Below are 12,833 nucleotides of genomic sequence, written 5' to 3'. Positions count from 1 at the left end.
CTGTCATTTCATTCTGATGTTGAAATCCTGAACCACTTTGGCCCCATTTCTGCTCTATACCACTCAACAGACACACAATTTCTAATCTTCAGTTGACTTCAAAAGAAATGGCTGATTACAATGATAAGCTGTAATTGATTGTTACAACCCAGCTGATGTTAATACTGGACAAGTCAGATCTTCACTCAGAGGGTGCTGATTCTTCGGAGTTTTGTGCCCCGTGGGCTGTGGAAGCTCAATTATTGACCATGTTCAAGCCAGAAATCGAGGCACATCAGGATAGCAGAGTAAAATGGTGCAGAGGTAGATAATCAGCCATGATCTGTTTGAATGGCAGAGCAGGACGGTGGGCCCTATGGCCTACTCCTGCTGTTGTTATGTTCCTAAAAGTGTTCATCATAAAAATGTGATTTTACATTTAATTCGGAATGAAAAGGCAGTAAAGTTAAAAATTCGTATAGAAGAAAGATTACTCTGCTGCACCATCAAGCTGCACGATCAAGCTTACCAATGTAAAATAGTGTGAATATACAGCACTGGCTTCAAGCCTGTGCTTTGACCCCCTATCCATCTCCACCATGCAATAACTGGCGATTACTCCGTTTTATTATTACCCATACAATTTTTAAAAACTGGTTAGATACTTACATATAAAATTTATGCTGTTAAGTAAATATTCAGAACCAAGTTGTTATCTCACCATTAGCCCCACAGTTTAGAATGGTTAGGAGTACCTTGGGATTAAACCACATATACAGCAGCACCAAATGTGAAACGGATGCTGAGCACTATATCTTTCCATTTGACTCGGGGAACGAGCATTTACTTTCAGTTGGTACAGGTTAACAATTCAGTTTACATAATTCAGAGGGGTGGGGATCATCCTCTCAAACCTGCAGGGATCTTGAAGAATTATATCCTCACAAGGTCAGTGGTTGGCATTGCTGTTGGTACGCTAAATCTTCCCCAGAACATAAAGAAGTCTTACAACACCAGGTTAAAGTCCAACCTGAGAAAGGAGCAGTGCTCCGAAAGCTAGTGTTTGAAACAAACCTGTTGGACTTTTAACCTGGTGTTGTAAGACTTCTTACTGTGCTCACCCCAGTCCAACGCCGGCATCTCCACATCCTAGAACATAAAGGCCACATAAATAGATTCATAGCACTTCTCACACACCATGAAAATTCGTTCTATTTCCATTGCTGTTGATTTTTCTTAAAAAACAGAACATTTGTGACTAGACTATCTCCCTGGAGCAGACAAGATTGAGGTGCCTACCTTCAGCACAGACCATCATTACTTCTTTAATCTTTCAGCAATTGTATGCGTGGTTGGGATCAATAACCCCTCTTCCAATTATATTAGAATCGACTGTACAAAATATTTTACATCATAAATAATGGTCGTTAATCATGATTGTGGGTGGCTGACTCGCTCAGTCGGCTGGACGGCTCGTGTGTGGATCAGCTCAGTGCCAACAGGACAGGTTCCAATCATTGTTCCAGATGATGTAGATTCTGAGCCTGCCTCCTCGTGCTGCACACAGAAAAAGCCTTGGTACTTTGCTCTGGTTTTTGTGACCTGCCTTCATGCACAGAACTAAAGAAGAATCACAATTGTATCAAACAACTTTAAAAGCATTGACGGTGAGACTCAATTCAAACTCAATTGACTTATTGAACCCATTTGGGTATTGGAACAATCATCTTAATGTAAAATGGGATTGTTTTCAATGAACACTCAAACAATCAGCAATTGAAGTGCCTTTGTTCGCCAAGAGTGCCACAAATGAACTTTTACTTACTTCATTACAACAGTTGGAACTTAAAATACAACAATAATTTACACATTTTGACAATTGTTCACAGACATGTCTCAAGTCTCATGAGCAAATTGACAACAATCTGTGGATGCCAACCTGGTATCCAGAGGCAACTGACTGATTTCAACCAGCTACTTCCTCTGCAAAGGCCCACAGGCAGGCCTGGGTGGGAGGAGATTGAGGGGGCGCAGGAGTAAAGGATCCAACACCTTTTTCAGCCAGGGGCCCTGAACACCTACTGGAAGCTTTACCAATGCACCACCCACCATATCGGATGCTTAGGTGCACAAGACCGCAATTGATTTCAAGGCCATAATGTCTCTGCCCTCAAAGGGAAAACCGCATACTTCTCAACAACTCCATGATTAAATAAACTGTCCAATGTGGTGCTGAGCTGCACTTACAGACCAGAAATGTCCCTCATTTGGTTTGAGCTGTCATCCAAGACAGCACTATGTGGCTTCTATACTTTGAAACTAGGGAAATCGAGCACAGCTATTGGTCTTCATTATCCAGTGACTACAGTTGGTTAGTACGTGCATGGATGTTGAGTGAGGAGATGATGGGGATGCAGACTGCGATGTCTCTATGATCATGTTTTTCCCAAAATGACTAAGCACACGTACAAACATTTCACAGTTCCGAGGTAGCAGTGGGCTCCAAGCATGGAACTGCATTCAAGCACAAGTCACCACCTTAAAGGGAAGGTGGGAAAAATCTTGGAAACCCACCATAAGTAAAGGTATTGGACAACTCCTGATTAAAATCAGAGGAGCATGATCTCAAAAGCCAACAAGACGACCATGCCCTTTGCCTTTATATGCCGAATATAGAAGGAAGCAAAACTGACTTTTGGGTTAATGTGTTTATTTAGTCAACATAATTGCAATAAAATTCAGTGTTTTACACATTATTAACAGTTCTCCATCAAGTAAAATTTCTCCTGCATTCAGGCCTCCGCGATCTCGTTTTGTGATAGCATCTGTCCTCAGTGTGATCTGTCCATGTGAACAAATTGACTCCAGACAGAATACAACTTATTTTGTGATTCTTTCACAACCCTCTGTTGTAATAAAGGTCCTCTTCTGTGGTGGCCGACTGGATCAAAGGTTCAAGATTGCTCCGTTTTATCTGAAATAAAATTAACAGTGAGCTTAGATTTTTTAAAAATCAGTGTTACTTTGCTTAGAGAGTGCATTTCCAAATGAGCTATCTTTCATTTTTCTAGTGTCTTTGCCCCCAGCCACCCCAAAGCTATGACTAGACAATTTCCACTGGCTCCCTGCTGCTTCACTCACAAAGTTCTACATCAAAACATGACTGAGATACTGGCACTGCAACTGGAGCAAGAGGAGCATCAGTGGTTTTGTGGTTAATGATGTGTTTCAGGCTGGAGGAAGGTTTGTATTGGAGCTATTGAAGGTTTGTATTGGTCAGTGTCAGAAACTCTTGTTTTTCCTGATTTATATTAATGATATATATTATCTTGGTGTACGGGGTGCAATTTCAAAGTTTGCAGATGATACAAAACTCAGAAGTGTTGTGAATGATGAGGATAGTGTTGAACTTCAAAAGGGTACAGACAAGTCGGTGGAATGGGCAGACAGGTGGCAGATTATGTTCAATGCAGAGAAATGTGAAGTGACTCATTCTGGTAGAACATGGCGCCAATATAAACTAAATGGTACAACACTGGGTGCAGGAGTAGATGCATACGCCATTGAACATGGCAGGACAGGTTGAGAGAGTGGCTAATACAGTATAATGTGTCCTCAGTTTTATTACTAAGGGCCTAGAGTACAAGAGCAAGGATATTATGTTGATATTGTCTAAATCATTCGTTTGGCTTCAGCTGGAATATTGCATCCAGTTCTGGGTGCTGTACTTTTAAGAAGGATGTGAAGGCCTGAAGAACTGCAGAAATGATTCATGAGCATTAAGTTCCTCATCCCACAAACTAGTTACGAAGGTAGATTGGAGAAGTTAGGACTGTTTCACTTTGAGAACACCAGGTTAAAGCCCAACAGGTTTATTTGGAATCGCGAGCTTTCGGAGCGTAGCTCCTTCATCAGGTGAGGCACGCATCTCCACATCGTCATTTAGAGAAAAGTAGGCCAAGAGGAGATTTGTTAGAGGCATTCAAAATTATGAGGGGTCTGATCAGAGTAGCTAGGGAGAAAGTGTTCCCATTTGTGAAAGAATCGAGAACGAGAGGGCACAGATTAAAGTAATTAGTAAAAGAAGCAAAAGAAAACATTTTCACACAGCGAGTGGTTAGGGCCTGGAATGCTCGGAGGGTGTGGTGAAAGCAGGTTTGTTGAAGCATTCAGAAAGGAACTAGTCTGTTATCTACAAAGGAAGAACATGCAGGGTTAGGGAGAGGAGGCGGGAGAATGGAACTAGGTGACTTGCTCAGTCGGAGAGTCAGTACAAACATGATGGGCTAAATAGCCTCCCTCCTGCACAGTAACAATTCTGTGATTCTGGTGATCAGCCCATTCTGTGACATCCAAGGATCCACTCTACTGGAGCAGTAAATATCTGGCTCACTTTATTCCTCTTCCTCGAGGAACACTGAAGTCAGCTGTGAGATTTTTCCACCACTGAACTGATTGCCATCGGCAAACTCATCGCAAACAAAGGATCAACCTCCAGCCATTTCTAATCTGGAAACCTGGGTACCTGGGCGCAGAGGGCTGCTACACGGTAGTACGGTAGTTAGCACTGTTGCTTCACAGCGTCAGGATCCCAGGTTCGATTCCCGGCTTGGGTCACTGTCTGTGCGGAGTCTGCACGTTCTCCCCGTGTCTGCGTGGGTTTCCCTCCTGGTGCTCCGGTTTCCTCCCACAAGTCCCAAAAGTCGTGCTTGTTAGGTGAATTGGACATTCTGAATTCTCCCTCAGTGTCCCCAAATTCAACTTTCCTGTATTATCAAAGTCACCTTGTGCCACAAAATCCAAGTGTCAACACTAAATGCTGCGATCTAAATGATCATTAGGAGACATGTAAAAGATCTTAAATAAAAGCAAATTATGTGGATGCTGGAATCTGAAACAGAAACAGAAAATACTAGACAATCTCAGCAGGTCTGACAGCATCTGTGGAGAAGGGAGCTAACGTTTCGAGTCTGAATTACTCTTTGTTAAAGCTTTTTAAAAGATCTTCCTCTGACCTAATCAACCTCCTTTCAGCCAAAGACTAAAATGCATTATCCCGCTTGATTGCCTAACCCACTCACAAAGGGCAGCATGCCCTTTCAATTCTGGCCTTGGGTGGCTGTCTGTGTGCAGTTTGCACATTCTCCCCGTGTCTGCGTGGGTTTCCTCCGGGTGCTCCGGTTTCCTCTCGCAGTCGAAAGATGTGCAGGTTAGGTGGATTGGCCATGCTAAATTGCCCCTTAGTGTCCAAAGATGTACAGTCTAGATGGGATTATGGGGATGGGCGGGGGATGGGTCTTGATAGGGTGTTCTTTCAGTGGATCAGTGCAGACTCAATGGGCCGAATGTCCTCCTTCTGATCTGTAGGGATTCTATGAGCTCAAAATATGGGAATCCCCGCACTGCCGAGAATACATTATGTATTAAAAAGCTCAGCAACATAAAGTCATTAACACATTTTTCAATTTGATCCATTGCAAGTTTTGCAATTAGTCTCAGAGTTACAACTCAAGATTATCTAGTGTATCCCCCTGCACTTAAATGCCAACACACTGAATATCTTGTTATGTTGTTTGAAAAGCTTTGCAAATTTTATCTTCACACCTCAAAATTATGGGCTTTTCTGCGTCAGTCACTATATGCAAATATTGACACTCAAGAGGTGGACAACGACAAGGGAGAAAAGGAAAGAGGTTGCAGATCCCTCAGGGACCCTCTGTAAATACGGACACAATCCAGAGACCACAAGTCCAAACCAGATAAATCCAGCATCAGCTTCCGTAAGGAAAGGGTAACACTCTTGCCTGAGTCAGAAGGCCAGGGATTCAAAACCTGCTCCAGAGACTGGAGCACAAAAATCCAGGCTGGCACTCCAGTGCAGGACTCTGTGACTGCTGCATGGTTAGAGGTGCTGTAATTTGGGAGTGACATTAAACCAAGGCTCCTTCTGCTCTCTCAAGTGGACATTAAAGATCCCACTGCACTATCTCGAAGAGCAGGGAGAAATCGCTCGTGTCCTGACCAATGTTTATCCCTTAATCAACATCTCTTTTTTTAAAAAAATCAGATTATTACATTGCTGTGTGTGGGAACTTGCTGTGTGCAAGTTGGCTGCCAAATGTTCCATGTTCAAATCTCCCACATTACACTATACTACAGAAGTACCTCATTGGCTGTAAAGCACTTAGGGACGCCCTGAGGTCATGCAAGCTGTTATATAAATGCAGGTTCATTCTTTTATTCTTTTTAATTCTGTCTAAGTTACAGCAAGAAATAATAGCACTAAATCAACAAATCCAGTAAAACACAGACAAATAGAAAACAATCTGATAACCTCACAGACATCAAAAGACTGGCGATGGAGCGGGAATGGCTGGCAATCTACACAATAACTAAGTTAGGAGTAGTATATACAGAAACTCATCACATACCTTTCCCGTCTGAGGATACAGGCTGAAGGCGAAGGGGACCATTAGTCCGAATACAAAGGCAGTCATTATATGTCTAATAGGAGCAAGACCAAATGGAAATCTTCTTATGAAATTCGTTCTACAGGAGAAATAAAAATTGTGCACTTAACAATAATAAAAATGCACTATATATATATATATATATATATATATATATTAAAAAAATACATTACAAAAATGGCACTTGTATGCATTTTGTTTCAGTTGCTTGGGCCCTAAACCCGGCAATTCCCTCCCTAAATCCCTCCTCTCTTTCCTCGTTGAAGACACCCACGTGCGTCAGCCTTGGTTCAGTCAGTTGCAATCTCGGGTGGGATTCTCCAGTCCCCCAGTCGCATGTTTCTCGGCCACATTGAAACCCCACCCCCACCCCACTGGGAAACCCACTGGTAGGGATACGCTGCTAGCAGAACGGAGAATCCAGCCGGCAGAGAATTCACCCCCTCATCTTTGAGTCAGAAGGTTCTGAGGGGTTTAAGTCCTACAAATATCAACACTGGCACTCCAGTGAAGTACTGAGGAAGTGCGGCACTGTGGGACTTCCAGTTGAGGGGCCACATCTGCCTGTTCAGGTGCATGTAAAAAATCCCATGAAACTAATTTGAAGAAGGAGGGGATCTATCCCATCTGGCCAATATTTATCCTTCAATCAACATGACAAAATAGCAAAGTATCTGGGCATTATCTCATGGATGTTTGCTGCGTGTAAATTGGCTGTTGTCACAATAGTGTGGCGACAACTGTAGTCACAATCCTGGCTACACTTCAAAAAGTACGTTGACAGCTCAAAAGCACTTTGGGACTGCCAATGCTTGTGAATGACGCTATAAAAATGCCAGTCTTTTGTTGTTTCCTTGTGAATATTGTAGAAAAGCTAAAAAGAGACAAAGATAGGTGGAAATAAAATCAAACTGACTTTAAATTAATGCTAATTAACCTAAATAATTGTAATTGTTGCAACATTATGAAGTGTTTAGCGAACAATATGGATGTATAACTTGGACTGAGTCTGTCAAGAAATCCGAGACTGTTTCAAAAAATATTTCCTACCTTTGTAAATAGCCGACAAGTATGTTGGGTGCAGTTACTGTAGCTCCAACTAATACTGCTCGAGAGAGCGCCGTCTCTTTTATTGCCTTGATAGGAGTAAATACATTTTGAAAATGTTTCTGCTAATCACAAAGATGCAACTTTTAAAAGCCTTTTGGTTTTCATGCATACTTGACTTAACTCTTTATCATACTTAAAACACAGCAAAATCTTCAGATTACTGTACTTCAGGGTATTTAGAGGTCAATCAACAGTAATGAACTAAATATTAATTAAGGTTAACCAAAGAATTTCATCCTCCCTCAGACTGTGACTACGTATATGGAACTCAACTCTGTACCAAAGATACGTATTAGGAGTCTAAGTAAAAATGTCAGAAAACATCAGTGTTAAATGGTATAGTTACTGAACAAGTGTCTGATTTAATACAATTTTAACAGCTTTTTGCACCGAATACATTTAAAAAAATTGAAGTGCCCAATTCTTTTTTTTCCAATTAAGGGGCAATTTAACGTGGCCAATTCACCTACCCTGCACATCTTTGGGTTGTGGGGGTGAGACCCACGCAGAGACGGGGAGAATGTGCAAACTCCACACGGACAGCGACCCGGAGCCTGGATTCGAACCCGGGTCCTTAGCACAGTGAGGCAGCAGTGCTAACCACTGTGCCCCCATGCCGCCAACAGAATACATTTACACAGAAAAATGTCTCAGCACACTTCAGAGATTGAGGAAAATGGATGCCAATCCAAAGATCGAATAGGAGGATAATAAAAGGTTTGGTCAATTTCTGAAGGTCTTAAGGAGGGTTTTATAAATGGAAGGAAGAGAAGGTGGTCAGAGTTTGAGAGGGGTATTCGAGAGTGATGACTGCACAGAACACTATAGCAGGGTCGAATTCTGTCCTCACCTAATGCCCTTTTACCTTTCTAGAAATGAAGACTGGTCAAGTCCAGCAACTGTCTTATTTCCCTTCTTATCTCAGGATGACTGAGAGTCATTGTAGCACCTTAATTACAGCTTAGGCATAGATGTATTGGCTTAGCATAGGTTGAAAATGCAACCGGAAACATTAATGTTTGTCCTATGTCTGTCAGAACGTTTTGAGTAACTTTCCAAATGACCCTTTGAGGGAGCTTACAATTTTTCACTATTTTTTGTTAATTGCATTGGCTGAAGTTAAGTACATACAGGTGGTGGGCATTGATTGGATTGTTAGTTGTGCACTTGGAAAAAGGCACTTACTGACAAAGGCGTGGAGTGGAGTCAGGAGATATATCTCTGCAATATTTCACGCTGTGAATAAATCTATTCCAAGTAAAGACTGGCTTTGGATTCTTCCTTTTCCAACTGACTACAAGGAATATAATATTCCTTGTTCTTTCTAGCTTTAATTCCATATTAATACATTGAAGAAGGTAACCAATAATAACAGCAATTATCAAAATGTGGGACTCAAGGACAACCTGGATTTGGAGAAATTAATTAAGAAATCATTACAGGCTACTATCTCATGATCACCCTGAGAAAACATAACTTTCAAACCTTTGGCTTTGCTTATGTGGAACTGTAGACACACAGTGACAAAAGGTGCATTCATCTTTTAAATAGGGTGGATTAAGGTAAATAAAGGGGTTATGATTTGAAGTTCATTTTATGTGTTCTTGGGATGTGGGTGACGATGGAAAGGTTGCTTTTAGAAAGTGAAGGTGCCTTCTTCGTGCATATAACAATTGTTTGCGAAGTCACTTCAGAGGGCACTCGGGAGAAAGAGAAGGTCTAAAGAGGATTAGGGTTCCAGAAAACGAGATCATTGAAATGTCACGAACAGATACAGAAAATACTACAACAATAGAAATAAAAAGGGTAGAAATTATACCAGCTATGCAAAGTCCTGGTTCGATCACACCTCGAGTACTGTGAGCAATTTTAGGCACCATACCTTAGAAAGGATTATATTGGCTAAGGAGGCAGAGCCAGAACTTTCAGGAGTGACCTCAAAGAACATGCCGACACACAAAGGGTGGTAGGAGGTTCGGAACTTTCGTCTGCAAATGGCAATTGATGTTAAATCAATTGTTAAATTTAGATCTCAGATGGGCGTATTTTTGTTGCCCAGTTACGGGGCATATAAGAAGTTATTGTTGCTGTCGATCAGCCATCATCTCTTTGAAAGGAGAAACAGGCTCACGGGGCTAAAAGGCCTACTCCAGTTCTTATGCTTTTATAAGCAGTCAACAGACAAGAGTGGACTAGACCCATGTGTAAGGAAAACTGTGCAGATTCCAATGGTAATTTTTAGGGTTATTATTTTTGGTGTTAGCTTACAGATTGAATTCAACTTCACAAAATAACATGACGAGGTGTGACCTTGCAAACTCTAGTCTGTCAGTCCACAAACATAACTACTTAAAACTTTACCTTAGTCCCAGCTAATTGAGAGACTCCGACCACATTTCCATTTTTATCCGCAACTTCAATTCCTTTATCAAACTCAAAGCCTCTAACTATTGCCACATTCAGAGCACTTGCAAACGCTGTTGGGAAAAGGAGCAGTGAAATCAAAACAAGCCTTGAACAAGTATCAAAATCAAACATTTTAAGTAATTTATAGCTCATCTTATACTGTGAATCCTTCTTTAAAATTATTATTTTTTAAAATATAAATTTGGAGTACCCAATTAATTTTTTCCAATTAAGGGGCAATTTAGCATGACCAATCCACCTACTCTGCACATCTTTGGGTTGTGGGGGCAAAACCCATGCAGTCACAGGGAGAATGTGCAAACTCCACATGGACAGTGACCCAGAGCCGGGATCGAACCTGGGACCTCAGCGCCGTGAGAAAGCAGTGCTACTCACTGCGCCACCGTGCTGCCCTGTGAATCCTTCTTAAACATAAATCTTAAACCATGATAAGACACCAATAATTTGCAGCTGGTCAAGACTGGACACTTGCCCAGAAAAATTGATGGGGAAGTGATCTCTTTCTAGTAGTGATTAAAAAGTAGAGGAAGAGAAAAATTAAGACCCACCTCCTCAATCTCTGGAGTGAGACACTGGCCAATTTAGCATTAATTCTACCAATCATTCTGCCAATTCTCACCAGACAAAAGCCAAAGGCTTGTGTTAGGAAAACAATGTTTTACGGGATTTATTATATTTGTATTGGTAAACATTAGAAATAAGCTAGTTTTAATTGGGTTCAATTTAATGATTCTGCACCAAGAGGGGTAAAACCTATTGTTAGATTCAGTCTGGATGAAGGTGTTTGGATGAACAAAGAACAATTCAGCACAGGAACAGCCCCTTCGGCCCTCCAAGCCTGCACCGATCACGTGTCTATCTCGACCAACCGCCTATATCATCTGTTCATGTGTCTCTCTAGGTAAGTCTTAAAGGTCGCTAATGTATCTACCTCAACCACCTCACTTGGCAGTGCATTCTAAGCCACCACCACCCTCAGTGTAAAAAGCTTCCCCCCGTATATCTCCACTGAACCTCCCCCCCCTCACCTTCAACTTGTGCCCCTTGGAATTGTCATTTCCGCCCTGGGAAAATGCCTCCAACTGTTCACCCTATCTTTAATCCTCATAATTTTATAAACTTCCATCGGGTCACCCTTCAGCCTCCGTCTTTCTAGGGCGAACAATCCCAGTTTATTCAATGTGTGGAGGGTTGGTTTCAATTTCTATTGTGCTTAGAGAGGGTTACAGCCTGAAGAGTAAATAGACGCGGGCAGAAGTTGCTTAGCCACTGGGGGCCCTGTAACGTAGAATGGCTTTTAAATTTGTCAGTAGTTGAAGACATTCCCCCGTGAGGGAACATCTCTCAACTCTGCCAGGAGAAGCTGGACAAGACAAGGGAGCTGCAAAGAGACAAGCATCCCAAAGAACCAGATACAGTCTGGAAAACCAATGAAGGTAAGAGAACAGAGACCAAGGTATTGCTCAGAGGAGAATTCAGAGGGAGAAGCAGACAAAGTGCTGTGAGTGAAAGTGGGAACGCAGACTTCAGGGGCAAATCACAAGTTTGATGCCATTTCCATAGAGTTTGGGAATCGATAATTAAAGTAATTGTGAATTATCAGGTAGACTTGTGCAGATGTGGAGTAAGGAACCCTTCAACAATATTCTTTCATCTGAGCCTCCTATTGCACCAACCTGCCATTCTGATTCCCAAAGAACCCAATCCTAATGACCTGCCTGACTGCTCCAACAACTGTCTACTTACCAAGTACAGGAACTGGCAGAATCTTTTTGAACACAGTGTACATTACAGGACTGTTTGATGCATAGCGGTGCATCACAAACTGAGGGGAAACCTACATTTAAAAAGATTAAAAAAATAGCGATTTAGAATCCAACATGGATGCAAATTATTCCAAATGTTTCACGCACAATGTAAAACACACTTGGGATTACTGAAGTAACAATAGCCACAGCTAAATAGCCACAGTCATTTCTGAATTGTTATTTTCCATCAAGCAATCCATTCTGAAGTGTATGTGGTTATCAGATGAGGACAGAATCAGACTATGACGTCCTCCTTTGTTGGACTGCAGGACAATGTTCATTGGTTAAGCTAATAAATGAAGAACACCTTTGGTTGGTACTGCCAAGACCTGTGGAGCTACTTCATAGCACAAGTTAGCACTTTTCTGAAGTGGTTGCACAAAAGAAATGCGGGGGAAAGTTGTGAGACTATTAATGATAGGCACCACAGTGTTCCAGGACTCAAGCCATAAAGGAAATAGCATGGGTACATCCTTTCTATTTGATCAAATGCCTTCACAGCATGTAATCTTTCTAAAAGCACTTTCTGCCAAAAGAAAATTGAATGGTGTTGAAGTGAACGGCAAAAATGAAATAGCCGTAGGCAGTAGATAATAGAGAAGCCTATAATGAGCTCAGAGCATTTTGCTAAAAGCATTTTGTCAAGCACAAGACAATCCCACAATCTGGATTTTGCAAGAGGCCATCATTGGCATTCAGCACAAACCCAGCTCAGTGTATCAAAAAAGGAAAATATTTCTCACTTTATCTGTTTAAGTAATGACAAGATGTTTCTTTCCAGCTCAACATACGCTAATCACCAATATAAATGCTCCATGGAACAATTGCTAAATCAGATAATTTTTCATAAAACACATACTATTTTGATTACATACTCCCAAACATGTAGTATAGGTCACAGCTCCAAACAATAGGAGAACTTGTTTTAGAGGAACCTTTTCATCCTAAAAAGAAATTTTTGAAAAGCATCAGTTTGGTTTCAAATGCAGATAAAATAATTGACAATTGAAATATTTTTGAAGCACTTTCTCTTCTTGAA

At 41.4% G+C, this 12,833-nt stretch overlaps 1 protein-coding gene across 3 annotated transcripts in view; it reads right to left on the bottom strand.

Moving 5' to 3' along the window:
* Positions 1-2,672: 2,672 nt before the first annotated feature.
* sfxn4 (sideroflexin 4) overlaps positions 2,673-12,833 on the bottom strand; it is a 41,587-nt gene continuing 31,426 nt past the window's right edge. The window contains exons 9-14 of one of the 3 annotated variants that reach the window (XM_038822169.1): positions 12,670-12,738; positions 11,733-11,823; positions 9,921-10,036; positions 7,500-7,585; positions 6,411-6,528; positions 2,673-2,953 (exon numbers count right to left, since the gene is read on the bottom strand). In XM_038822169.1, coding sequence (XP_038678097.1) covers positions 2,876-2,953; positions 6,411-6,528; positions 7,500-7,585; positions 9,921-10,036; positions 11,733-11,823; positions 12,670-12,738 — 558 coding nt within the window. In that variant the 3' untranslated portion in view covers positions 2,673-2,875. The remainder of the gene's footprint in view (positions 2,954-6,410; positions 6,529-7,499; positions 7,586-9,920; positions 10,037-11,732; positions 11,824-12,669; positions 12,739-12,833) is intronic. The other 2 variants (XR_005463763.1, XM_038822170.1) reach the window with 2 other exon arrangements.

The sequence above is a fragment of the Scyliorhinus canicula genome, chromosome 16 (genome assembly GCF_902713615.1).
Source record: "Scyliorhinus canicula chromosome 16, sScyCan1.1, whole genome shotgun sequence".
NCBI classification, from domain to species: domain Eukaryota; kingdom Metazoa; phylum Chordata; class Chondrichthyes; order Carcharhiniformes; family Scyliorhinidae; genus Scyliorhinus; species Scyliorhinus canicula.
This window is presented reverse-complemented; position numbering and strand designations above follow the sequence as displayed.